Source organism: Eubalaena glacialis, chromosome 9 (assembly GCF_028564815.1).
Source record: "Eubalaena glacialis isolate mEubGla1 chromosome 9, mEubGla1.1.hap2.+ XY, whole genome shotgun sequence".
NCBI classification, from domain to species: domain Eukaryota; kingdom Metazoa; phylum Chordata; class Mammalia; order Artiodactyla; family Balaenidae; genus Eubalaena; species Eubalaena glacialis.
In genome coordinates this window covers 11680277-11707663 of record NC_083724.1, presented here as the reverse complement: position 1 = coordinate 11707663, position 27387 = coordinate 11680277, and the positions used below count along the sequence as shown (strand labels likewise).

The 27387-nt window shown below is 54.1% G+C and overlaps 1 protein-coding gene across 1 annotated transcript; it reads left to right on the top strand.

Annotated features, from left to right (window-relative positions):
• ADGRD2 (adhesion G protein-coupled receptor D2) lies at window positions 1-26596 on the top strand. Its single transcript, XM_061199169.1, is given in 27 exon segments — window positions 1-36; window positions 375-438; window positions 805-1017; window positions 1335-1879; window positions 1882-1981; window positions 2387-2485; window positions 2854-2939; window positions 3215-3496; window positions 4673-4757; window positions 4760-4783; window positions 5521-5655; window positions 6136-6259; window positions 6679-6784; window positions 7397-7404; window positions 14492-14532; window positions 15701-15822; window positions 17042-17133; window positions 17344-17455; window positions 17737-17890; window positions 18401-18534; window positions 18619-18734; window positions 19562-19702; window positions 23983-24030; window positions 24166-24238; window positions 25007-25065; window positions 25721-25765; window positions 26350-26596. Coding segments are annotated over 27 exon segments (3291 nt in total).
• The last annotated feature ends 791 nt before the right edge of the window (window positions 26597-27387 follow it).

Here is a 27387-nt window from a genome sequence, read left to right as displayed (position 1 = left end):
ATGGCCCCCTGGTGCTACTGCCTCCTTGCCCTCCTGGTACCTGAACTTCTGGGAGGCAGGGGGGTGCAGGGGAGGAGGCCAAGGGGACTCAAAGCTGCTAGGGTTCCAAGTAGCCACCTCACATCATGAGGTAACTGCAAAGGTTACACAAGCTAAGCCCCTGACATAGAAATAAAAACATCCACCGGATGCTGGGAAACAGGCTCAGGGCAATGAAGTGACCTGCCCAAGATCACACTCTGGGTGAACCCAAGTCTGACTGTAGGGCCTGCAGCCTCCACCGCACCCCACTGGAGCACACAGTAGGCATTCAATAACTGCACATATGGGCGTGGGGACCTGACTCAGACCCCACCTCTCTTTTTCTCTCTCAGATAAGGAGTCTCTCTGGGACCCCTTCCAACTCCCCAGGTGAATCAAGGAACCCTTGGGTCACAGGTTGGTATGAAGGACGCCACAGAGAGGCTCTGCCTGCCCCCAGTTCAGCCAGCCCGTGGCCCATGTGCTACACTGGTCTCGAATGCAGAGGAAGGGAGGAGGCGCCATTTAGTTCAGCACCCCTATAACAGGCGCTCGGCTGAAAGCATCACTCACGTCCATCTCATTCCTGCCACTATACAGATGACAAAACAGGCTCAGCAAGGGGACAAAACTTGCTAGGTCATAGAGCATAGCCAGGGTTCAGCCCCATCCAGCCCCAAATGACTCCAAGCTCACTGTCCTCGGCCCTGCCTACCCTACTCACCCTGCAAGGGTCAGATACCCACACACTTCTCCCACATTGCCCCTCCTCTCGCCCTGCAGCTCCAGTGGCCCCTGGAGAGGTAGTGGAGACTGCAGATGAGGTATGCAAGTTCCCAGGGCAGCGGCTGAGCTGGTGGCAGGCCCAAGAGTCCTGTGAGCAGCGGTTTGGCCACCTAGTACTGCGGCACCCAGATACGGTCCTCGCTCCACGGCTGCCTGACCCCATCTGGGTGGGCAAAAGAGAAGCCCCTCTGCAAAGACCCCCGCAGAGGCGTGAGTGTGGGCCGGGGCCTGGGAAGTGGGGGCTACGGGGAGGGGGCTTTGGTGACCTAGAGATGGCAGCCCACCTTGACAGTCCTTGTGGATTGAGCCCAGAGGAAGTCCGCATCGCATCTCAGGTTCCCTTGTCCTGGACTGAAAGTAGAGGGTTGACCCCTGGTCACGGGCACTGGAGCCCCATTTCTTCCTTCCAGAGGGAGGGACGAACCAGAAGCCCAGAAGGGGCCCTACAGCTGCGCCAAAGGGCCGTCAGAAGCAGGACGGTGTGCGCAGCTGGGAAAACTGAGGTCGAGGCCCGTGTGTCCCCGCAGGCGCGCGCACCGCGGCAGCACAAATGTTCGGCGAGAAGACCGCGGACCGGGCGGCGTGGCTTCGGACGCCTCTGCCGGCGCACGGGGCGCTGACAGCGTGCGCGCACGTGCAGTGGAACGCAGCCTCACCCGACGCGGCCGCACTCTGCTCCCTGGCTGTACCCGCGCTGGCCAACGCGCTACAGCTGCGCGCCTTCGCCGAGCCGGGCGGCGCCATGCACGCGGCGCTCGCGGTGCGCGGGCACCACGCGCCTTTCCGCGCTGCCTTTCGCGCAGATGGCCGCTGGCACCACGTGTGCGCCACGTGGGAGCAGCTCTGCGGGCGCTGGTCGCTGTTCGCCGACGGGCGGCGACGCGCTAGGGCGCGGGGCCTGGGCGCGGGCCACCCACTGCCACCTGGCGGCATCCTCGTTTTGGGCCAGGACCAGGACTCTCTGGGCGGCGGCTTCTAGGCGCGTGACGCCTTCAGCGGCAACCTCACCGACTTCCATCTGTGGGCGCGGGCGCTGAGCCCCGCGCAGCTGCACCGGGCACGGGCCTGCGCGCCGCTCCCCCCGCCGGCGGCCTGTTCTTGCGCTGGGATCTGGGCGCCCTGGACATCACATCCTCGCTGCTACCGCCGGTGCGGATGCGGCTTCTCTGTCCGGGTACGGCCCGCCCAGCCTACTGTTTTGTCAGGCCCCACCCACTTTTTGGCTCCACCCCCAACCTCCTGGCTCCCGTTCGCTTCCCTTCCGACTGCTGGACTCAGCCCATCTCTTGCCAACCGAGCCACGCCCAACTCTGGCCACGCCCTCTCCAGGCCTCCAGTACCTCGGGCGTCCGCCCAGTCCTAGTAGCCTGAATGGGCTCGCCCCCTGGCGACCTTGCTCCTCCCAGTGTTGGCTGCAGCACTTCGCTCCCAGGTTCCCACGTCGCCCCCTAACTCCGGGACCGCGCGTCCTGGCGCCCCCTCAAGTTTGCAGGCGCCTTCAAGGCCCGAACGGGCTGTGGGTCACAGGGACCGATGGGAAGCCAGGATGCGGCCCTGACACCTCTCCCATCCTGGCCAGTGCCCTCAGAGGAGTGCCCTACGTGGGACCCTGGACCCCGCACCGAGTGCTTTTTGTTTTGCCTGCAGCCTCTGCCCTTCCTCTGCTGCTACCGGACAGGTGCGCCCTGTCTGGCTGTGCCTTGGGCTCTGCTGAAGGGGACGCTGGGTATGGACCAGTGTAGGCTGAGGGGGAGCAGTTGGCACAGCCTGGGAATTCAGAATCTTCTTAGAGTTTCGGGGGCCTCCACGGAGTCTAGACCACAGACAGTGGGGCCATATGGAACTGGGGGTGAATCCCAGCTGTGTGGGAGTCACCTCGAGCAGGTGATTTTGCCATTCTTTGCTTCAGTTTCCTCATCCAGGACACCTAAGTCTCCAGACACACAGCCATCAGTGTGCTCTTCTTCCCCGAGCAGCACATGGCAGATGGGGCACCTCTGCAGAGGATGTTGCCCGGGGCTCAGTCTGGCATCCACTCCTTTGCAGAGACCTACCAGCAGCTGCAGGATGCCCGGTCATGGTCTGGCCAGGATGTTATCAGCCAAGTCAATGCCTTGGCCAATGCCATTGTGGTGAGCCCCCTCCCAGGGAGCTGGCGAGTCTGGGGGCACTATGGGTGGCATCCCTGCACCTCAGTGTCCTCACCTGTAAAGGGGACACCCACCTAATGTGTGTGCAGGAATGAAGGTTGTTCATGCCCCCTATTCTGGAGCCTCTGAGAGCTGGGGGCTTGTGACTAGTTAGACCCACACCCCCCGAGAAGACTGGCAGAGGCCAAGTATAGCCCCTTGCGGGGAGTCCCCTTGAGACAGTCAGACCAGCAGTCAGCAGCTCCTCTGCTCCACAGCTCCTCCCGGACCCTCTCTCTGAAGCCCACGGAGACCTGTCCCTGGCTGAGGCCTCCAGCTTCCTAGGAATCCTGGAAAGAGTCCTGGCAAAGGAGACAGCTCCACTGGGGCCAGCTGCGCTGCTGGCTGGCATGCACTTCCTGAAAAGAGTGGCAGCCCTTGGGACATGGGAGCCAGAGCCCATGACAGGGCCCTGGGAGCAGCTGGGCCAGGCCGTCATGTCTGTGGCCAGCCTGGTCCTGGAGGAGCAGCTGGCTGGTGCGTGGCTGTCAGTCAGCGAGGTGAGGCTGGCAGGGCTCGGTGGGGCAGGGGCCTGGGCTCTGGTTCCTACCTTGCCACCAACTGTGTAGCCACGGGCGAGTCAGCACCCATCTCTGAGCTCCATCTCTCCATCCATCAGGAGAAGCCCTTCTTCTGTCTGTTTTATAAGTTGAACTTCCACATACAACTGCTCTTGAACAACTTCTGCAGTTAAAAATTAAGAGCCACTAGTCAATAAGGGCCTCCCATATCCAACAGTCCGCTGACCACCTTAAGTAGGAGGTCCTCTCTGCTGAGTGTTCAGCCATGGAGAACAGAAGAGACAGATGGTGAGGGTGTTGGAAATCTCATCCTGGCAGAAGTGGCTGTAGGCCTGGGAGTCATCAGCCCAGAGACGGAGAAAACGAGGGGTCGTGAACATTGCCTGAAAAGCTCTGGGGCTTAAGAGGCAGACATGGTCCCCCTGTGACTTCAGGACAGAATTGAAACCTGGGCTTGGGGGTGGGGTGGGGAGGGCACAACACGGGAGGCTGGTTCAGTGGAATGTTCACCTGTCCAGGTGATGCTCCCCATCCTAGGGGATGTGTAAGCCCACATTTTACTGGGGATGTGAGACACCGTGACAGACTGGGGAAAACTGGACTCTGAACCTCAGTTTTCTTCCCTGGAAAATGGGGATGATCATACCTGCCTTGCTTAGGCAATGGAGAGGAGTAGGCGTCTATCAGGTGACTTGCCCGCCACAGAAGAGGTGTCCCATTAGTGCATGTTCCCCCTCCCTGTTCTGTCCTCACCCCGCATGGTTTCCTTTTTGGAACCTAAAACTTGAGCACCTGTTAGAGATCTAACACTGAGCCCGACCAAAGAAGCAGGAGGCACGGCCCTGCCTTCAGAGTGTGCCCTGGTTGGCAAACAACCTGCCAGCAGGCAGAGAGCACTGTGAGGCCTTCAGCTTGACTAGAGGATGACGTGGCTTAGGAGAGCGTTGGAGAAGCCAGAGAAGGCTCATCAGGCAGGGCCTCATGTGTCAGTCTGAGCAGCCAGGACTTGATCCTGGAGGCCCTGCAGAGCCACTGAGGGTCTGGAGCCTGCAGGCCACCTCACAGATCATTGAGATCCTGTTAACCGCAGCGGTCAGGGCAGGCAGCTGTGGGGCGTGGCGTCTGAGAGAGGGCTGAGTTGCGGCCTCCACCCAGGTGGTGGGCGGACCCAGGGCCCTGGTGGCGAGCGTGCAGCGCCTGGCGCCCCTGCTGAGCACCATGCTGACCTCTGAGCGCCCCGAACGCACATCTAGCACCACCATGCCGGTGAGCCTGCCCGCCACCTGTCCCACACATCTGGGCTCCGGGTGGGGCCTGGGCTCACACATCCTCCTCAGCCCTGGTCACTGGGAGTTCTCGGACTCCCACAGATACTCCATTCTCTTTCCTGCCTTTGCCCATACGGTGCCCTCCATCCAGAGTACTCCTTCTCTCTTGATCTCCTAGCAAACTCCCATACATCCTTCAGAACCCTGCTTGAGCATCAGCTCTGCTAGGAAGCCTTCCCCAGTTTTAGCTCTCTCCCGACAGTCAGTTCCTCTCTCCTCTGTTACCCCGGTGTTTTGAACATATCTTTTATCGCCTTTATGGTAATTACATAATACCACCTGAAGTTCTCTGAGTGCCAGGGCTATTTCTGAGTGATTTCTGCATCTCAGGTTCAGACACAAGGGCACACTCAGTGAATGTTTGTAGATTGAGTGGGGGAGCACTTATGCTGGAACTTCAGGCAAAACTTGGGTCCTTCAGGTGCCCAGTGGCTTCTGGCAGCTCATTGATATTCATGTCCCATCCCCCAGAGACTCCCCCTTCTCAGTGACCCCCCTCTCCCTGACTTGGAGAAGTCAGACTTATCCTGGGTAAGTTGCTGAACCTCTCTCTGCAGGAATGGTGGCCTCCTAGGTGTGTGGCAGGGAGAGGGGAAGCAGACCCTGCCAGCAGGGCCAGCCCAGCAGAAAGACCTCCCTCCTGAGGTCCAGCCCCTGAGCCCCATTTGCTCCCAGGCCTGGAGTTGCGGAGCCTACACTTGAGGGAGACCAGCACGGAGGGCCAAGTGTTCACGATGCCCGGTGGGCATCCAGAGGGGCCTGGCCACATCCTCATCCCTGCTGCTGAAGTGAGGCGGTTCCTCAGGAAAGGTGGGTGAGGGAGAGGGGTGGTGGGGTCCTGTTGGGGTCTGGGTCAAATCTCAGCCCTCACAGTTGCTAGTTCTGCTATTTTGAATAAGTCACCTCACCTTTCAGAACTGTCTCCTTATCTGTAAGACTGTATTACTAGTACTAGCCTTGGGTTGTTACAAGCTTAAAGCACCTACCACATGGTAGGTGTTCACTTAGTCTCCTCCCCTCACCCACACATTTTCCCTCGGTGCCACCCAGGGGTGGAGGATTAGGATAAGGGGCAAAGGGCTTTGGAGCTGGCAGGTTAAGCACATCAACTATGGCTGATTGAAATTCTGGCTCTGCCACTTATTAACTGTGTGATCTTCGGGAAGTCATTTAACCTCTATGAGACTCAGTTTCCCTATGTGTAAGGTGGGCAGAGCATTTCCCTCAGGACCAACCTGTGGTGCTTGCTCAGTCACTGGGCGGGTCTTAGGCCTCCTTCCATTCATCCAGGCCTCTCTGGAGTCACCATGATCCACAGCTGGTTCAGCTCAAGTGTCTTCCAGTACACCCTGGGGGCCCCTGGCCGAGAGCCCCAGGCCCCTGACACCTCTGAAGAGGCAAGCAGAATGCATAGGTGAGTGGGTCCCACCAGTAGGCAGCTGAGGGCCTGGATCCGCCCCCCCAGGGAAGGCTAGGCCTCCGTCCCCTCCCAGAGCCCCCATTCTGTTAGGCATATCTGCCCTTGGCAGCCCAGGGCCAAACCTGCTACCCCCTGACACACACAGATTTCTGGGCCTGCCAAAGATGTGCTGGTGGGAACATGGCTCAGCTCCTGCCTGGGGTCCTGGCTTCAGTGCTGACTCTCAGGGAGGGAACAGGGCTTACTCAAATTACCAGAAAGAATGGAACCCAGGTGCCCTAATTCCCAGCACAGGACTTTTCCACAGAGGGTATCATCTGTTCTTCAGGGGCCTGGATGACATGACCCCAGCCATGTATAACCTCTCCCCGACAGGTACCTGGTGCCCTTAAAAGCTCCCTTTCTCCCCACAGATTCCTAAGCACCCAGGTGGGGTCAGCAATCATCTCATCTGAGGTGTGGGATGAAACCGGGGAGGCCAACACGGCTGTGACCTTTCACCTGCAACACTGGGCGCAGGTACTGCGCGATGCTTCTGAGAAACAGCCACCTGGTACAGTTATCCTGGTTTGGTGCCCCCCGCAACATCCCATTATTTGTTCACTGGACAACCAAGGTCTAAAATGTTCAAGAAAAATACTCATCCACAAGCCATCCCATTGTCCTCTAGAGAGGGGGAAGGGCAGTAATGCATTGCACACTTACTTTATGGTGGATGCCTTAAATAAGCAGCATTCATTTAATCTTCCAGCTGCCCATTCCACAAAAGTGAGCTTGGAAGAGGTGCTGTGCCTGGCACCAGCTTATAAGTGGCAGAGCTGGGATTTCATTATAGGTCTGCATGACTTGAAGAACTGGTGGTTCCCATCAGATAATACAGGGAGATATGAGAGACCTGCACTGCAGTATGCTTCATAAGCATAAAAATAACCTAAATGTCCATCAATAGGGGATTACTTAGCCTTATAGAGCTATAAAATGGAATATCAGCTGAGGTTATGTAAAGAATGAGGTATTTTGCTGTAAATTGACATGAAAAGATCACCAAGATATGTCATTTAATTCATTATATGTAATACATGAATTCCTTCTCGCTTTTGAAGCTTTAGAGCATTTCAGAGAAAGCTAAAGTCTCCTTTGCTCAAAGCCACCACTCCTGGACACACACACACACCCCACAGCTTGTATCTTTTGTATATCATCTCAAGACTTCTTAAAAATCAATTTCATTAAGGTATATAAATCTACATATACTAAAACATCCATTTTAAGTGTATAGCTTGATGAGTTTTGACCAGTGTATATACTCATGTATCACTGCCCCAATCAAGATATAGAACTTTTCCACCTTCCCAAAAGGCTTCTTCGTGCCCCTTCCCCATCAGCCTTCCCCACTCTGACCCAGGGAATCACTGCTCTGTTTTCTGTGACTCTAGATTGTCTGTCTTTCCTAAAGCTTCATATAAATGGAACCATATAGTGTGTGCCATGATCTGGCTTCTTTTGCTCAGGTGGTATTTTTGAGTATCATCTACGTTGTTGCCTGTTTCAGTAATTCACTCCTCATTAGTGCTGTGTAGAATTCCGTTATATGGATAGACCGTAATTTGTTTTTCCTTTTACTTGTTTTTTTATTAATTTATTTTATTTTATTTTATTTATTTATTTATTGGCTGCATTGGGTCTTCGCTGCTGCTCGCGAGAGTTCCCTAGTTGTGGCGAGCGGGGGCTACTCTTCCTTGCATTGTGCGGGCTTCTCATTGTGGTGGCTTCTCTTGTTGTGGAGCACGGGCTCTAGGTGCGCGGGCTTCAGTAGCTGTGGCACACGGGCTCAGTAGTTGTGGCTCACGGTCTCTAGAGCACAGGCATGGGCTTAGTGGCTCTGCGGCATGTGGGATCTTCCCTGACCAGGGCTCCAACCCGTGTCCCCTGCATTGGCAGGTGGATTCTTAACCACTGCACCACCAGGGAAGACCCTCCATTTACTTGTTGATGGAGATTTGAGTTGTCTCCAGTTTGAGCTGCTATGAATAGATCCACTATGAACACTCACATAAAGCCTTTTTGTGGACATATGATTTCTTTCTACTGGGTGAATACCTAAAAGGGGACTTTCTGGGTTGTATGATAAGTATATGTATGCATTAACTTCCTAAGAGACTGTCCAACTGTTTTCCAAAGTCGTGTACTATCTTACATTCCCACTAGCAGTGTGTGAGCATTGCAGTGTTCCATACCTTTGCTAACATCCTTAACTGCCTTTTTAATATTGTTCATTATAATGGTTGTGTACTGATGTCTCATTGTGGTTCTAAGTTGCAATTCCTTCAAGACCAATGATATTGAGCATCGTTTTCTACACTTATCGTGCATTCATATATCTTCCTTTGTTAAACATAAGTTCAAATCTTTTCCCCAATTTTCATTTTTTTAATTAAATAAATTTCGAGATGAGCCACTGGGTTGGTTTTTTTTAATAGGAAATGCTCTTTATTCTTTTTTTCCCAAAATTTTTGCATTAGTCTGTTGTTTGCTTTTCTGATTACTGACATTTCTGCACATAAGCCATATAGATCCTCTCTTTTTTAATTTTATCTTTGTACTCCCCTCACTCTTTTTCTCCCTGCCCCCGCCCCACCACCACTGGCAACCACCAATCTGTTCTCTGCATTTATGAGCTTGATTTTTTTTTTTTTAGAGTCCCCATATAAGTGAGATCATACAGTATTTTTCTTTCTCTGACTTATTTCACTTAGCATAATGCCATTGAGCTCCATCCACGTTGTTGCAAATGGCAAGATTTCATTCTTTTTATGGCTGAGTAACATTCCGTTATTATACACCACAATTTCTTTATCCATTCATTCATCAATGGACACTTAGGTTGTTTCCATATATTTGCTTTTGTAAATAGCCATGAACATGGGGGTGCATATATCTTTTCTGAGTTCGTATTTTCATTTTCTTTGGATAGATACCTAGAAGTGGAATTGCTGGATCGTATGGTACTTCTATTTTTAATTTTTGGAGGAACCTCCATACTGTTTTCCATAGCGGCTGCACCAACTTACATTCCTACCAACAGTGTATGAGGGTCCCCATTTCTTCACATCCTCTCCAAAACTTGTTATTTCTTGTCTTTTTGATAATAACCATCCTAACAGGTGTGAGGTAATATCTCATTGTGGTTTTGATTTGCATTTCTCTGATGTTTAGTGATGCTGAGCATCTTTTCATGTACTGGTTGGCCATTTGTTTGTCTTCTTTGGAGAAATGCCTATTCAGATCTTCTGCCCATTTTTTAATTGGATGGTTTGGGTTTTTTGTTTTGTTTGTTTGTTTGTTTCTACTATGTCAAGGAGCTTACCACCTATATTTTCTTCTAGAATTTTTATCATTTCAGGCCTTAAGTTCAAATCTTTAGTCCATATTGAGTTAATTTTTGTGTATGGTGTAAGATGGTAGTCAAGTTTCATTCTTTTGCCTGCAGCTGTCCAGTTTTCCCAACATCATTTATTGAAGAGACTGTTCTTTCCCCATTGTATGTTCTTGCCTCCTTTGCCATAAATTAATTGACCATATATGCATAGGTTTATTTCTGGGCTCTCTATTCTGTTCCATTGATCTATGTGTCTGTTTTTATGCCAATACCATACTGTTTTAATTTCTATAGCTTTGTAATATAGTTTGAAATCAGTAAGCGTGATGCTTCCGGCTTTGTTCTTCCCCAATTTTTAAATTATTTGTCTTATCATTGAATTGTAAGAATTCTTTATATATTTTGAATACAAGTCCTTTGTCAGCTATATGTTTTGTGAATAATATCTTCTAGTCTCTGGATTGCTTTTCACTTTCTTGACAGTGTCTTTGGAAGATAAGTTTTGAATGTGATAAAGTCTGGTTTATCAGTTTTTATCCTGCATGGTTTATGTTTTTTGCATCCTATCTAGGAAATCTTGCTTATCCCAAGGTCACAAAGATATTCTCAAAGAAATTTATCATTTTAACCTTTACATTTATGTCTATGATTTATTTCAATTCATTTATGTGTATTATGTTGGGTAGGGGTTGAAGTTCATTATTTTTCCATATAGACACCCCATTCCAATATCATTTGTTGAAAAGATTATTCTTTCTCCCATTGAATTATCACCTTTGTTGAAAATCAATTGTCCATATATGTGTAAGTCTGTTTCTGGGCTCTCTATTCTGTTCCAGAGATCTATACACTAACCCTATACTGTCGTGATTAATGTATCTGTATGGTAAGGCTTGAAATCAGGTAGTGTAAGTCCTCCAACATTGTTCTTCCTTTTCAAAATTGCTTTGGCTAGCCTAGGGTGTTCACATTGCCATATAAATTCTAGAATCAGCTTGTTAATGTCTATGGAAATACCTGCTGGGATTTTGATTGTGATTGCATTAAATCTCTCAAATTGAAATAAGATGAACTGGCATCTTAACAATGAATCTTCCAATCCTTAATCAAGGTATATCCCTCTGTTTATTTAGGTTTTCTTGAATTTCTCTCAGCAGTGATATACAGTTGTCAGGGTACGGTTCTTGAAGGTATTTTGTTAGATATACCCTTTTTTGTAAATGGTATTATTTTCTTAATTCAATTTTAAATTGTTCATTGCAAGTATATAGTAATACAATTGATTTTTATATAATGACATTGTATCCTGCAGCCTTGTTAGACTCAGTACTTCTGGTAGCTCTCTTTTAGAGTTCTTAGGATTTTCTACATCCCTGATCATGTTGTCTGCAAATGAAGACAGTTTTGTTTTCTCCTTTCCAATCCATGTCTTTTTTTTTTTTTTTTTCCCCCCTTTTTCCTTCCTTGGTGCAGTGGCTAGGACCTCTAGTTCAGCGTTAAATAGGAGTGATGAGACCAAATAGCTTTGTCTTGTTCCTAACTTTAGGGGGAGAGTATTCAGTCTTGAACCATTAAATGTGATGCTAGCTGTGGGCTTTTTGTAGATGCCCCTTGTCAGATTAAGTTCTCTTTTCTTCCTGCTTTGCTGAGAATTTTTATCATGAATGGCTATTGAATTTTGCCGAATGTTTCTTCCACATTGATAGGATCATATGGTTTTCTCTTTTATTCTGTTAATATAGTAAATTGCATTGATTGATTTTCAAATGTCAAACCAACCTTGGATTCCTGGGATAAACCCCACTTGGTTATGGTGTATTATCCTTTGTATATATTGCTGGATTCAATTTGCTAATATTTGTTAAGGATTTTTGTGTTTATATTCTTGAATATGTAATATGTTCTGTAGTTTTCTTATACTGTCTTCCTCTGGTTTTAGTGTCAGGTTAATGCTAATCTCGTAAAATGTGTTGGGAGTTCTCTCCTCCTCTGTTTCCTAAGAGAGTTTTGCAGAATTGGTATTATTTCTTCCTTAAATGCTTGATAGGCCAGTGAAGACCAGTGAAGTCTTTCGGGCCTGGTGTTTTCTTTGTGGGACGTTTTTAAAGTATGAGTTTATTTCTTAAATTGATATAGGATTGTTTGGGGGGTTTTATTTCTTCTTGAGATGGTTTTAGTAATTTGTACCCTGTAAGGAATTTGTTCATTTCATCTAGGTTGTTCAATTCTAGCATGAAGTTGTTCATAATAGTCACTTATTATCCTTTTAACATATGTAGGATTTATAATGATGTTTGCCTTTTCGTTCTTGATCAGTTTAGCTAGAAGTTTACCAATTTTGTTTATATTTTCAAACAACTAACTTCTGAGATTGTATTTATATATTAATTATATGAATTAAAATACATTAAAATGAAAAATAAATAAAAGTAAGGGATTGCTCATTGTGGCAAATTTGGAAAATGTAGGAAAGGATAAAGAAGACAAATCCTATTACCCAGAGATAGCTGCCCTAAACTTTTCCATGTGTTTCCCTTCAGCCTTTTTCTGGGTACAGAATACTATATATATATATATATTTTTTTTTTCCTTTTGCAAAATCAAAGCCCTTGCTCTTTCAGCTGAGCCATGTAAACATTTGTGTTTTTCATTTTCCCCGCAGGTGTTTTCTGCATTGTCTCTGTCACAGATGTCCCTTTGCAATCCTGTCCTTTCTCACTTGCTGCTTGATCCTAGCAATGCGTAGGCCTTGACTGCGGCCAAGTCCAGAACTGCCCACCCCCTTCCCAGGGGATGGTCCAAAATGAACTTGACCCCTTCCCCTCCATGCATCCAGAGCATCTGCAGAGTTTTTTCTATTACAATTAACCCTGCCTAACCCTGTGAAAATCCTCACTTATAATACGTTTTGATTCTGGTGACTGTCTCCTGGGGGTATATGGCCAGGTATGGAGCTACTGGACACCAACAGTTTTGTGGCTTTTGAGTGTATAAGCTGCACTGATATTTCAGTTTGTACCACTTGAAAATGCTACCAGTGGTGTAACAATCATCCATTTTAAAAGCAAACAGCAGGTTTTCTTTGTGTTCCCAGCACCTAACATAGTACCTGAGACCCAGGAAAAATATTATGAGTGAATGAATACATGTGGTAATAATTCAGCCAACCCAAGGAATAATATGTTCTCTGGAGGCATTGTCACAGAGTGGTGGAAAGAGCATGGAGTCAACCAAGTCACAACCCAGTCTAAGCTCTCTGCTGTGTGACCTCGAACAGATTAATTCCCCTCTCTGAGGCTCACTTTCCTCATCTGAAATTACATAAATTTATACCCGTCCCCTAGGTTGCTATGAATATCAACAACAATAAAGGACATGAAAGTACTTTGCAAAACACAAAGTATCATATTCTAGTGAGGTGACGTTGCTGTTACCCTCCCCAGTTGGGACAAATAGCCCAAGTCCTGAGCTCAGGCTGCCTCCCTCCTTGGTCTGGGACTGGTACCACCTGCCACCTGACGTCTTCTTTCTGCCTTATGACATAAAGTCTATAGTGTTGTCATTGTTCATTACAAAAGAACTAACATGTTCATTATAACACATTCAAACTGAGACCTAACTATTGTTAAGTTAGCTATGTGTTTGATTCCAGACCATTTGTGCATATGTTTTCACAATTACATAGAACCTTTTTTTTTTTTTTTTAACCATAAATGGGCTCCTACTATGCAGAATGTCAGGCAGCTTTTTCCTGTACTGAAAAACATATGGCGATGCTGGAGAGCGTGTGGAGAAAAGGGAACCCTCTTGCACTGTTGGTAGGAATGTAAATTGATACAGCCACTATGGAGACCAGTATGGAGGTTCCTTAAAAAACTAAAACTAGAACTACCATATGACCCAGCAATCCCACTACTGGACATATACCCTGAGAAAACCATAATTCAAAAAGAGTCATGTACCATAATGTTCATTGCAGCTCTATTTACAATAGCCAGGACATGGAAGCAACCTAAGTGTCCATCGACAGATGAATGGATAAAGAAGATGTGGCACATATATACAATGGAATATTACTCAGCCATAAAAAGAAAAGAAACTGAGTTATTTGTAGTGAGGTGGATGGACCTAGAGTCTGTCATACAGAGTGAAGTAAGTCAGAAAGAGAAAAACATATACTGTATGCTAACACATATATATGGAATCTAAAAAAAAAGAAAAATAAATGGTTCTGAAGAACCTAGGGGCAGGACAGGAATAAAGACGCAGACATAGAGAATGGACTTGAGGACACGGGGATGGGGAAGGGTAAGCTGGGACAAAGTGAAAGAGTGGCATGGACTTATATATACTACCAAATGTAAAATAGATAGCTAGTGGGAAGCAGCCGCATAGCACAGGGAGATCAGCTCAGTGCTTTGTGACCACCTAGAAGGGTGGGATAGGGAGGGTGGGAGGGAGACGCAAGAGGGAGGAGATATGGGTATATATGTATACGTATAGCTGATTCACTTTGTTATACAGCAGAAGCTAACACACCATTGTGAAGCAATTATACTCCAATAAAGATGTTAAAAAAAAAAAAAAATGTGGCGAGCTCTTTCCCCAACAGTAGATAGAGACCTGTGTGTTCTTACCAGGCAGAGCATCCTGGAGGGAAGAGTCACAGTGGTTTAACCACTCCCTGAAGGATGGACATTTAGCTTGTTCCTAGGATTTCGATATTAACCATAATGCCAGCCTGAAACTCTACTCACTTCACCTTCCTTCTGCCGCCCCGCCGGCATTCTTCTCCAGTCCCTGCACCCACGACCCATGCTGGGCAACCCCTGGTCCCTCAAACGCAGGAGGCCTCCACATCCCCCTGCATCGTCTGGTCTCTCTCCTTGCCCACATGTGCTCACACACCTGCCCTGTGCCTGTTGGCTGCCCTTAGGCCTTCCCTCCGAAGCTGGTGGAGTCTGTCTGTGCTTTCTGGAACTTCAGCATCGGGTGAGTTTCCAAGTTCTTTCTTTATTATTTTTTTTAATTTTTAAATTTTATTTATTTTTGGCTGCGTCGGGTCTTAGTTGAGGCATGAGGGATCGTTGTTGGGGTGCGTGGGCTTCTCTCTAGTTGTGGCGTGAGGGTTTTCTCTTCTCTAGTTGTGGTGCTCAGGCTCCAGAGCGCATGGGCTCTGTAGTTTGCGGCACGTGGGCTCTCTAGCCGAGGCACGCAAGCTCAGAAGTTGTGGCACACGGGCTTAATTGCCCCGCAGCATGTGGGATCTTAGTTCCCTGACCAGGGATCAAACCTGCGTCCCCTGTGTTGTAAGGCTGATTCTCTACCACTGGACCACCAAGGAAGTCCCCCAAGTTCTTTAAATAAGGCACTTTTTAAAAAAAAGACATCCAGGGACTTACCTGGTGGTCCAGTGGTTAAGAGCCGTGCTTCCACTGCAGGGAGCCAGGTTCCATCCCTGGTTGGGGAGCTAAGATCCGCATACCCTGCAGTATGGCCCAAAAAATTAAAAATTAAAAATTTTAAAAATTAAAAAAAAAATCCGTTCTACTTGAGGATGAGGCAGGACTCAAGCATCTTTTTGGCCTCCATTCACCAACTTCCTTGCAGGGGTGGTTCCAAGCCCCACTCCACTGGGGACAAACTGGGGCAGGAGAGCCTGTTACCCAGGAGGTGGTGAGCTCCTTATCATAGTAGGTATGCAAGCCTACTCTGTGGGGTATCTAGGAAGAGACTCATCTGTGGAATGGGTGTTAGAGTTGATGAGGGAATGAACATCAATCACTGTTGCTTAGTAATTAACACAGTTAATCAATGGTGATCATTGGTATCAGCCCCATCCTCCTACCATTCCTGAGAAAAGTACATTTTACAGATGGAAAACTGAGACCCAGGGAGGGGCAGCGACTTGGCCAAGGTCACATAGCTGGTTAGAGGCAGGGCACTGAGGGACCCCAGGCTTTGGGGAGAGGCTTTCCCCTGCTTGCCACCTGTCCCCCAGCCCCATGTCCAGCCCATCTCAGGAGCCCTCTGTTCATTATTCACCCCAAGCCCAGACTCAGGGGGCTCCTGGGCCACCACTGGCTGCTCCGTGACCGCTCTGTGCCAGGACTCAACCGCCTGCTTCCGCAACCACAGCGCCAACTTTGCCGTCCTGTTGCAGGTGTACGACATCCAGGTGAGTACTGGGGAGGGGGCAGGGGGGCAGGGGAAGGTGATGTCAGAACCAAGTTTTAAAGGATGCACAGGAGTTGAACAGAAAGGCATTCCAAGCAGAGGGCTCTCTGAGCAAAGGCAAGGAGGCTAGAAACGGCAGATGAGTTACGTTCTAGAACTGCAATGCATCTGGGGCTTCCAGTGCGATGCCCGGGGTCAGGGGGTGGCAGTGAACAAGGTAGCCATGGGTCAGATCGCACAGGCCTGGAAGGCCAGGCCCACGCGCTTGGATCGTGGTCCTGTTGCAGAGGGCAGATGTGGAAGAGTGTGAAGCAGGCGTTAGATTTACATGAGGGAGGCCGCTGGTGCGGGGAGTGAGGCTGAGGTGGGGGCCCGGGGGGAAAAGCAGTTCGGGGGCTGAGGGCCTGGCCTAGGAGAGGGGAGGGGCCCTGGGCCAGGGAGCAGTGGGGAGCTGAGGAGATTGGCTGAGGAGGAGAGGTGACCTGGGCCACCGGGAGATGAGGGACTCGTCTCTGAGGAGGCACAGGTGGGCAACGGGTTTGGGGGTCTGTGGGGTCTGTGGTCCGGTGCTCGGGGCGGGAGGGGTCTCAGCTGGCCCCAAGAGCCAGTAGGTAAAGCCATGGCCAAGGTGAGGTTAGAAGTAAAAGGAGTCGTGACTAAAGACAGGCCCCTGAGAGGCATTAGCCTTTACAGCCTTGGGGGGAAGCCAAATTCCAGGAGGAGGCCAAGCAAGGTGGGCTCGCTGGACCAGAAAGGGACTCAGGTTGAGTGAGATGGTGTTTGAGCCCAGGAATGCTGGGGTCACTTGGCCTGTTCGGGAGCACACTAGAAAAACATGCTACCTAACGCATTTTTCCTGTAAAAACAGAGCGTGGACATTGGGCACATCATGAGTAATTCGTGCCAGCTCCCTGTTCCCCATCAGTGGGTGGTTGTCACATGCCATCCCTCCTCCCCATGGGCGTGTCGGTGGTCACTTCCAGTCTAGTGCTTCTCAGTATCTGAGGCGTCCGTGAAAGCTGGGCCCCTCTCCAGCAGGAGAGGACATGCAAATGCTCATTATCAAGTTGCTGTGTGCAGGCCTGGCCATCCCTGCTTCACGGCAGAGAAGACGGTTGAGGAGCCTGGGAGCTGCCGGGTGGGGCGGGTGAGGCCTGTCCCCTCGGGTCAGGGCAGGGGCGGGGCTGCTGTCCTCCAGGGTCTCTGTCCCTCCCACAGAGAGGCCCCGAAGGGGGGGGTCCCTGCTGAGGACGCTCTCGTTTGTGGGCTGTGGTGTGTCCTGTGCCCTCGCCACCACCTACCTTCTTGCTCTTCCTGGTGGCCGGGTGAGGCAAGCTCACCACCTTGCCTGGCACCCTGGGCCGCCCCGCCCCTCGTGAACTCCACGTCCCTCCTCGGGTGGGTGTCCATCCTCCGTCCGAGAAGCCCCTGTGGAGCCGCCCTTTCCTCCTTCATTGGCCGGTTCACCAGGACGCAGGTGGGGAGGGGCTGCGGGGGGCGTCCTTGCTAACCAACTCCTCTGCCTGTCCGGGGTCCCCCAGTCAGAATGCGCCACAGTCCACAAGAACCCCACCTTCTCCCTGGCCTCCGCCGAGGGCTTCCTCGTGGCCAGCGAGTGGGCAAAGGCCAACAAGGTGGGCGGCCAGCGGGCAGGCTTGTGAGCTCAGTGGGGCCTGGGAAAGCACCTTCAGCCTTTTCTGGGTTGCCCCCCATATCTTCACTTGGCTCCATTTCCGGGGAGGAGTGCGGCCTAGAGAGGAAAGACCCTGAATGTTGGAGCTGGGCCCAGGGCGCTGCCCGGAGACCCTACCCACTCATACTGCTTTGGGCTGGCAACACCAGGCACGGACAGGGGACACAGGGTGGACCGCACCCATGACCAGCCTCCGTGGGGACCCCCCACCCTCCCACACAGGTGGCGTGTGTGGCCGTCGCAGCAGTGATGCACCTCCTCTTTTTGGTCGTGTTCTCCTGGATGTTGGCGGAAGGGCTGCCACTGTGCAGCAAGGTGGTGGCTGTGAGCATGCGCCCGGGCCCCAGGAAGCCGCTCTGCTATGCCACAGGCTGGGGTGAGGCCCCTCTGCTCCCCACTCTTGCTCTGTTCCCCTCCACCCTGCCTCGCGTGGCCTCTGTTACATCCAACACCCACCGCCCAGCACCCTCCTCCACCGGCACCCAGCGCCACCCAGTGGCCAGCGCCCGTGTCTGACACAAACTCAGCTCCGTCGACCTCCAACTCTACCCAGCTCCAATTCTTAATCCTCCTCCACTTCAACTGCCTCAGCTCCCAGCCCCCGGCACTGCCTCCCTAATCTGAAACCAGCTAACCCCACGCCAGTCGCCAGTTTCCAACTCTGTTGATTCTCAGCCCTAAGGCCTCGACTCAATCTCAGCTCTTCCGCTCCCCAACTACTCGGGGCTCCAGTGCCACCCAAAATATCAGGCCCACCCAACCCCACTCCCTGGATCTCCCAGTGCCGCCAGTACACCCACTACTACGGGACAGCTGGGGGATGCAGCTCTGGACGGGGGCTGGCTCCCGAGAGACACGGTCCTGAGGTCACCTCTTCTTCCCCTAGGCGTGCCTGTGGCCATCGTGGCCATCACCCTGGCCGTGTCCCCCCATGACTACGTGGCCACTGGGCACTGCTGGCTCAATGTGCACACAGACGCCATCTGGGCTTTTGTGGGGCCCGTGCTCTCCGTGCTGACCGTGAGCGGGGAGGCCTGGGGGCCCTGCAGGGGACGGATGTGTCGGGGAAGGGGGAGGGTGCCCCCACTGACCCCAGATCTCCAGGCCAATACCTGCATCCTGGTCTGTGTGGTGACTGTCACCGTGTCCAGTGCCCGCCGCCGTGCCCGCACGCTGAGCCCGCAGCCCTGTGTGCAGCAGCAGATCCAGATCCAGATGTGGTGAGGCCCCAGACTGGGGGAGTCAGGCAGAAGTGGGGGAGCCAGGTGTGGCCACGTGTGCTCATGAGTGCAAGGCTATAAATGAGCATATGTCTGCAATGTGTCTATTGCTACGTGTGCACACATGCTCATGCATGTGGGCATGTGGAAGTCTGTGCCCATGCGTGTTACCTGTGCGGATGGTAATTGAGCCTGTGTGTATATGACGTGGGGTGTGGACACCAGCCACTGTCCTGCGGACTCACCTTCTGCAGAAAGCACTGATGGCCTGGTGGGGACAAGGTAGAGGAGACCCCCCAAGTCAGGCAGTCCCTAGAAGTTCAGGTTCAGGGTGAGAATCTAGGTCTCTACCCCTGCCAAGAACCCCCATCACTCTCCAGGACCATATCCTGCTGGAGCGGGCCCCCCCCCACCAGCCTTCCTCCTCACCACCACCCCTCTGCCAAGGGCAGGGCAGCCCAAGCCAGTGGGGCTTGAAAAGCCAGGCTGCCCCAGGGGTCCCCTTCCAGACTCCATGCCCCGTGGACCCACTGTCCAGGCCTCAGCCCTCCCCTTGGACAGCTGCCACTCCCTTCCTTTGAGCCAGGCTTGGGACTGGGACCCTATCTCCCCAGTGCCACTACCCCTACTTCACGCCACTCTGGGTGTCTGAGAAGGGGCCACCAGGTCCAGCCGAAAGTTCCAGCTACACCTAAGTCCTGAGCCTCAGTGCCCAGTCTGCAGCTCCGGCCCCTCTCCAGGCACTTTCCAGGGGCTGCCCTCCCCAGAACCCCGTGGGGAGCCCCCTGGCCCCCTGGCCTCCCTCAGTCCAGCCTGCTGTCCCGCAGGGCCACGGTGAAGCCAGTGTTGGTCCTGCTGCCCGTCCCGGGCCTGACCTGGCCGGTCAGCATGCTGGTGCACCTCAGCCCGGCCTGGGCCTACGACGCCGTGGGCCTCAATTCCTTACAGGTACCTCCGGGCCCTGGGCCGTGTGGGACCAGGGCTCCGCCATGCACTGGAGCTCAGAGGGCGTGGCTGGTTTGTCAGGAAGCTGGGGAGGGAGTGTCCTCTCTGTCGTGGGAGTCACCAGCAGCCTCGGGGACACTGTCAAGGGGAGGGCGGGTGAGGGGGAGAGTGGGAACAAACCTCCAATCAAAGAGCAGTATCTCAGGGAGGATTTGGGGGCCCATTTGGCAGTTGAAGAATCTGAGGCCCAGAAAGGGGGTGGCTAAGATGCCTCGTGCCCTGACGCTCAAGGGCACAGCAGAAGTTCCAGTCCCCAGGCTGTGCTAGAGCCACTTCCGGCCTCGGCAGGAAGCTGAGGATGGGGGTGCAGGACACCAGGGACCTCTCCCCTTGGGGTCTGTGGATGGCCTACTGTGGGGCAGCATGAGCTGCTCCATCGGTGAGGACAGCAGTTCAGAAAAGGTTTTGGCTGGAAGGACATGACCCACATAAATGAAGCAGTAACATGGGACCACAGGAACCCCCCTGTGTGCCTTTCGGGTCCTGTGTCCTGGAGCCACAGAGATGGGTCAGACTAAGCCCTTGTCTTCAGGGGCTTTGCAGATCTATGGGGGACCCAGGTACAGACACGAACAGCCACAGCCCTGGGAGCTGAGTGCTGGGAGGGAGGTCAGTCCAAGGAGGGCCCAATCCGCCCCCGGCCTACCCTGCCCCTCAGCCTCCCTTGTACCCCCCAGCACCTCTTCCTGTTGTCTGCACTCCCCACTCCCAGCTCTGCCGAGCCCAGGTCCCTCTCAGGGCTGAAAAGTGAGGTGGCCCACAGATGGACAAAGACAAGCTCGGGAAATCAAGTGCAAACTCTGTCCAGGGTCCCTGTGTCCCAGAGCTGGGCTTCCTGCTGATGGATGCCTAAGTGCTCTGAGTCCTGGACCAGGATCATATTTATATCTCTGAACAGGCCTTACAAACGGGGAAACTGAGATCCCATGAAGTCATTTGCCCAAGGCCTCACAGTAGGAAGGAGCAGCGCTGGGGCCCAAGTTCAGAGTCTGTGTTCTCAGCCATCAGGATATTCAGCTTTGACCACAGAGGGGCCTGGTTCCTGGAAGAGCTGCCGAGGCTGGGAGTGGGGGTGGGGAGCTGGGGTCAGGAGGGGCACCCTCATCCAGTTAGTTATTCATCCATCCCTGCGAGATTTTTTGAATGCCCACTAGAGGCCAGGCACTGTGCTAGGCGCCGGGGACACAGCAGCAAAGGAGGCTGCAAAATGCCCTGTTCTTGTGGAGGTGACATGAGTCGGGGAGGCAGACGATGCCCAAGACCAGGGAGTGAAGTGTTAAGGGAGGGATGAGGCAGGAAGAAGGGAGGGTGCAAAGGGGGTTGGTCTCCAGGGTCCTGGTCCATGTTGTCTTCTCCCACTGGGCCCTGGGGACTCGCCACTCTCTGCCAGGCAGGCATGGGAATGGAGAGGGGAAAGAACAGGGGTGGTGGGAGGTGGGGGGTGCAGACTGCTCAGGGAGGATGGAGGTTGTGCCCAGAGAGGGGCCGGGAGAGTGAAGAAAAACTGGGGTTCCAACGCTCTTCCTAAAGAAGCATGGCTCCCAGAGACCTGGCGGGGCCTGAGGAGCTGGGGACAGAGATGGACACAGAGAAGCCCTTCCTCCAAGCCCTGCACTCCCAGAGCTCCGTAGGCTGGAATTCCAGTTCAGCCCACTTAGCAGAGAGACCCTACCCAGGTCTGTCCACCCTGCCTCAGAGCAGCGAGGGCAGCAGCATCCTGTTGCTATGGCAACCACTCCAGCTCCATCCCTGCCTGTGGCCCTCAGGTGGGCAGAGCTGCAGCCAGGGAGCCAGAGCCACCATCACCACGCTGTCTGCCTCCCTCTCAGGCAGGTCCTTTCCTCTCCCGGTGTCTCATTACTGAATCTCTGTCTCTGAGTTTTCCCTGGGATTCTTTCTCTGTCTTTCAGGCTCTGTCACAGGCTCCTGTCCCTGTCCCCGCCTCCTCTGGCATGGACCCACCTGGCTCCTCCTGGGCCTCTCTCTACATCTCCCCTTCTGTTGGGCTCTGACCCCCTGTCTCTTGGTCCCTTACCCTGCTTCTCCCTCTCTCTGTGTCACCTCTCTTGCCCCCTCCCAGCCAGCCTCAGACCTTCAGGTCTGGTAAAGGAGGGGAGAGGCTGCCTTATGGGGGGCTCAGAAGGCATGAGACCTGGGCCCACTCTGATGTTCCTGTGACTGTCTCAGGGCAGGTCCCCAAGTTAGGCTCAGAGACGCGTTCTCTGGGTCCCTCCCGGCTGCTTCCCTCCCCAGGCCTGGCCTTTCCCTCTCCTCTCTCTTCCATCATACCTGCTGTCTCTCCATGTCTTTCTCTCCCTGCCCCACCTCCAGCCCCGTCCCTCTCTCACTCTGTCTTGGGCATAAGCTGGGCAGGACCTGCCCAAGGTGACCAGGGAGCAGGCCTGGGGCTGGAGGGACTGAAATCTGCGCTGACTCATTCATTCACTCTTGGTGATTTGTTTCCGTCTGGCCCCTGTGCCAGGTTTTGTGGTGGAAGAGCAGAGCCTCACTTCTGCAACTAGCTGTAGCTCACACCTACCCTGCCTGAGAGTGTTGTTGGGAGGCCTGCACAAGTTGAGACAGGCCTCAGTTTCTACATCTATATAAAAGGGGGGATCATATTCTCCACCTCGTGGGACCGTTGTGGGGTTCCACTGGGATGATATTTGCAAAGGGCAAAGCATAACACCTGGCACACATCAGGAGCGCCGTGAACGTGAGAGCATTTTTGTCATTCGGTCATTCAGCACGTAATTCCCCGGCGCCTCCCCTGTGCTGGGCTGCATACTGGGGAAAGTGGTGGAACTCAAGGTCGAAGAATCCACCCTTGGGGGTCTCAGCCTGAGGGACAGACAGACACCAAAACCACACAACCACAGCGGGCACGATTGAGACTGAAAGGCTAAGGGGCAGTCGGGGCCGTATGGGGAGGCAGAATGGGCACTCCCTGGAGGCAGTGATTCTCAGCTAATACCCAAACGCTGTGTGGAGAGAGGGGGAAGAATGTTTTAAGTCAGGGGAGCACAGTGGGATCAGATGGAGGGAGACATGGGGTTGGGGGGAGCTGGTGAGAAAGGGAACAGGAGGGAACATGGGGGCCAGACTGTGCAGGGTCCCTAGAGCTGTTGTGAGGAGCTCAGACTTCACCCCAGGGGTACTAGGGAGCCTTGGAGGACGTTAAGCAGGTGCTGGTGTGGTTGGGTTGGAGTGCATTTGTTTGGGTGTGAGGAGTGAGTAAAAGGAGACAGGATGGGGGAGGCTGTGCAGGGGCTTTGGAGAGAGCACAGGCTGGGTGTGGGGGGCTGGGAGGCCCAGAGTCTGTCTTAAGGGCAGAGTTGGGGCTGGTAGCAACCCAGTTGGTGCCTGGGAGCCAGGGGGAGTAGTCAGGCTCTGGGGCTCCAGCTCTCAGCCCTGGGAAACTAGAGGGCCTCAATGAACCCCATGTCCCCTCACCTGTGTCCTCTTGGGGAGGAACTGTTACATTGTCCAGGTGGAATCTGAGGAAGTCCTAGGCTCCACATGCTACCCGCTGAGTCACACTTTTGCTCTGTCCCCTACCCTGGGCCCCAGGGTCCTTCTCCATCAAATGGGGAGAATGAATCCCCCCACCCCCAACCATGGAGCTGCTGTGAGGGTCAAGTGTCACCCCAAGTGTGCTGGTGCTTTGTGAGCGGCCAGGCCGTCGTGGTCCTCGCATGTGTGGGGAGGAGCCAGCTATGACTCAGCCACTGTGCTGAGTCCTTCACATGCAGCTGGAAGCAAGTCGTGGCCTCCTCCCCACTTTCCAGATGAAGAGACAGAGGCTCAGAGAGGCACTCAGCTAGAGATACAATCAGAATGCAACCAGGGTCTGCTGTCCCTGGACCTGATTTAGCCTTGGAGCTTCGGGAAGGTGTCCCCTCTCCCATCCCCCACCCTTGCAACATGGTGAGGGTGTGAGGATGGGGCAGGTCGGGGGGTGGGGCTTGGAGGGATAGAGGGCAGAGAGGCTGCCTCTTGACCAGAGACTGAAGGCATGGCGTCCAGCGGGGCAAGGCCCCTCCTGGTTCTCTTTGCCATAGAATGCCACACCTGCCTGCTCCCCATCGCGGACTGGGGGGCAGGGCAGGATTTGTGTTCATCCTCCTGTGTCTCTAAATGTCTCTGGGGGGTGTCTCTGCTACGGTGCCAGGCCAGGCAGTGGGGGAAAGGGGTTGCGGCTCCCAGGTAGTGACACCCACCCTCACCCTAGGTCTGTCCCCAGGGGGCCGTACATCTTCCTGGTCTATGCAGCCTACAACGGGGAGGTAAGTCAGGGGACACTGGCTGCTGGAGGGTGGGATGTGGGTGGAGGCAGGCAGGGCTTACTTGCAGGGGGCTCTGCGACTGGCCCATGGAGGTCAGGAGAAGGTCCCAGCCCTGACCCTGGCCCCATCCTCCGGGTCCAGAGCGCCCTGCAGAGGATGGCTGAGAAGAAGGCAGTGGAGGCATTCACGGTGGGCAGGCCGGGGGTCTGTGGGGTGAGAGTGGTGGGAGGTCCCACCTACGGCCGCCGGATCCCAGCGCTGACGCCCTTTCCTTTCAGGCTCGCTCCTGTCCCGCGGGCCCGGGGTTCCACCCTAGGCCCTCATGTCCCTGGGAGGTGGCCCGCGACAACCCAGTAGTCTTGGCTCCACCCTGAAGACACCTGGCTCTTAGAGGTAAGACCACACCACCCTCCAGTCCGAGTGCCACCCGGTGCGTCGGTCTCCCCAGTGCTCGGGCTGAGCTAGGAGGGCCACGGCAGATTCCATTAGCCCATCTTAAAGACAAGGAGACTGAGGCCTGGGGAATTCCGCAACTGCGGGGCCTAGTAGATGGCTTAGAAACGGCTCCTTTCCTCCCACCACCACCACCAGGGAACAAGGGTCCCTGGTGCCCAGCCCAGAGGCAGAGCTTGCCCAGGGTCACTTTCCCTGGGTTTCCATGCAGAAGGGATGTGGAGGGTTCCCAAAGGCAGGTAGGTGGATGAGGTTCAGGGCCCTGAGACAGGGCATGAGTTGAATGACTTAAGGGTCAGGCCAGGAATTTAAATCCTAGCTCCTACTTCCCCTGCTGTGTGCCCTTGAGCAAGCTACTTTCCCTCTCTGGGCCCTAGTTTCTTCATCGCTAATCTATGAGGTAAACTTCTGAGTGGATTCTTAGGGTCTTTGATAATGAGGTCCCTGTCCAGGGTGAGGGGGCAGAGAGAGAGCTTCTGGCCTCAGCCTCCTACAAGTTCGCCTGCTCGAGTGTTTTCCCCCTACTAGGGACGCACGGCCCCAGGATCCCCACAGCCTTCTCCTCCACTGCAGAACCCGAGAGACCGGTGAGGCTGGAACAGGGGTGGCAGGACTCTGCCGAGGGGCTAGCAAGTGTGACCGGCAGGGTTAGGGAAACCACCGGGACCAGGGCGGGCCTGGGGTGGGGCTTCCCCTGGGGATCCAGCAGGCCCCGTCCCTCAGTTACCAGGCTGAAGGGGGCTGGGAGCGGCTGGCAGAACTTGAATGCCAAGGCCACTGGGGGTGGAAGAGTCATCACCAAGGTAGCCGAGGTCCCCCAGAGCAAGGGGAGCAGGAGTGGGGGCCCACCCCCCGACAGACCTCCTCTGTCCTCAGGCCGTGGAGCTGACCACATTCAAGGCTTCAGGTGTAGCTCCCACCTCAGGGGGTTCCCCTTTTCCCTTTGGCGTCCTGACACCCCCTCAGCCCCACTGTACCGGAATGGAAGTGATTTGAGAAGCAACCACAGCCGACCTCCCACAATTTGAGGGGCTCTTACCCTCACTCCGCTCCTTGCTGGTGCCTGAAAGTCCCCCATTAGCGCCCCGTGGGCTCTGTCAGTGATAATGCATTGCTCTGGGGAGAGGCTTACTTAGGGAGTGAGTCTGGGACCCCTTCCCAGGCCGGTGCTGCCGGGACGGGCCGGGAGCAAGAGCCTGCCTTCCTCTCTGCATGCCCACCTCCCCGCCTCCCCCCCCGCAGGGCTCCGGCTGCGATGCCTGGTGGTCTGAGAGGCTTCCAAACCCGGTGAGGCGCAAGTGCTTTCCCAAGACCTCAGTTTCCCCAGCTGGACAGCTGACGGGGGCGTGATGGGGGGGCCTGTGGGTAGCAGGGCAGGGCCGGGACCACCTAGGCCCCGCTCAAGGAGAGCTCGGCCTGGCCCGAGGGGAGCCTCAGGGACCCTGGTCGCTGCCAGCCTCTCTGGGCCTGGGTTCCCACAGTCTTAAACCAGAGACAAGCCTATGAGGGGCGGGCTCAGCACTGCCCAGGCCTCCAAGCAGGGGATTCTTTCCCACCAGAGCAAGAGGCCTGTCTATGGAGCTCTGACCGGGGCTGAGCTCTGTGCTAAACCCGGGCATCTGCTGACTCCTTTCATGTGGTGACCTGGGAAAACGGGGGTGCTGTCGCCCTCCCATTGTGCAGATGAGGAAGCTGAGGCATAGAGAGGAGCCCTGACTAGCCAGGGTCAGGGGCAGAGCTGGGGTCAGGGCCCCCACCCGCGCAGATGAGGAAACTGAGGCGCAGCAGTAGTCACATGCGGGTAAGCGTAGGCACATTTGAACCCAGGTCTGTATGACACCAGACCCCCAGCTGGCCTCCACCCCTGGCAGGTGTCCCAGTCCTTCTGAGTCTCCGCTTCCCCTTCTGCTAAATGGGCTGGAGGCGCCCCCTGCCGGCCTGCCGGGAGGGCGCAGGCGCCCTGCAGGCGGTGGGCTTTCCGAAGGGGCCGAGCGGCGCCCCCCCCCGACCTCGGCTCCCAGCCCCCCGCCCCCGCCCCTGCAGGCGCAGCGTCTGTGGGAACAAGAGAGCCGCAGCGGCGCCTCTGCACTCAAGCGACAGCGCCTTTGTCTCCGCTGAATGGGTGCGTTGCTAAGGCCGCTCGTAGCAACGGAGCCGCTTCCACCTCGGCCTCAGAGGAGCCCCCAACCCGCCCCGCCCTCCGGATGCCCTAGGCCCCCCGCCCCACCAGGCGACCCACTCAGGTGGCCCTAGCAAGAAGAGCGGGGGAGTGAAGGCTGCCAGCTGTGTGTCCCTCACAGGCCTGCCCCTGCCCCTCCCTTCTGAAAGTCCATGGCACCCCCCCAACTCCCCACACCCCCATCCCCAGCATTGCAGGTGTTCTCCGGATGGAGAAACTGAGGCTCAGGGAGGGAGACTGCCAGGGTCACCCAGGACAGAATCCCACCCAAGGTCTTCCCCTAGCCCCAGTTCCCAGCCCCGTCCCCATCTTGGGAGGGTGGGTCCCCATCTTGGTTCTCTTCCAGCCCAGCGCAAAGGGTGCACTTTCCTCCCAGGTTTCTAGAGACATTACATGGGAACTTTCCTCCAAGCTCTACCTGGGGACCTCTGAAAGGCCCAACCGGGGTCCCCTGAAGGACAGACGCAGCATCTAGACCACTACCCACTCCCAGTGGCCTCAGCCTCTCTCTCCTTCCAATGGAGCCCCTGGCCCTGGTGCTCCCGCTTACCCTGCCAGGTCCCACAGTTCTGTCCCCAGCTTTCTGCCTGTGACTGTCCCTCCCCTCTGTCCCTCCCCTCCTGCCCTGAAGTTCTGACAGCCCCGTGAGGTCTCTGGTAATAAATGGTACTGTAGTGACCTTTCCTTCTCTGGGGGTCACCCTGGCCTGCAGAGGGGGACAGGATGCCAG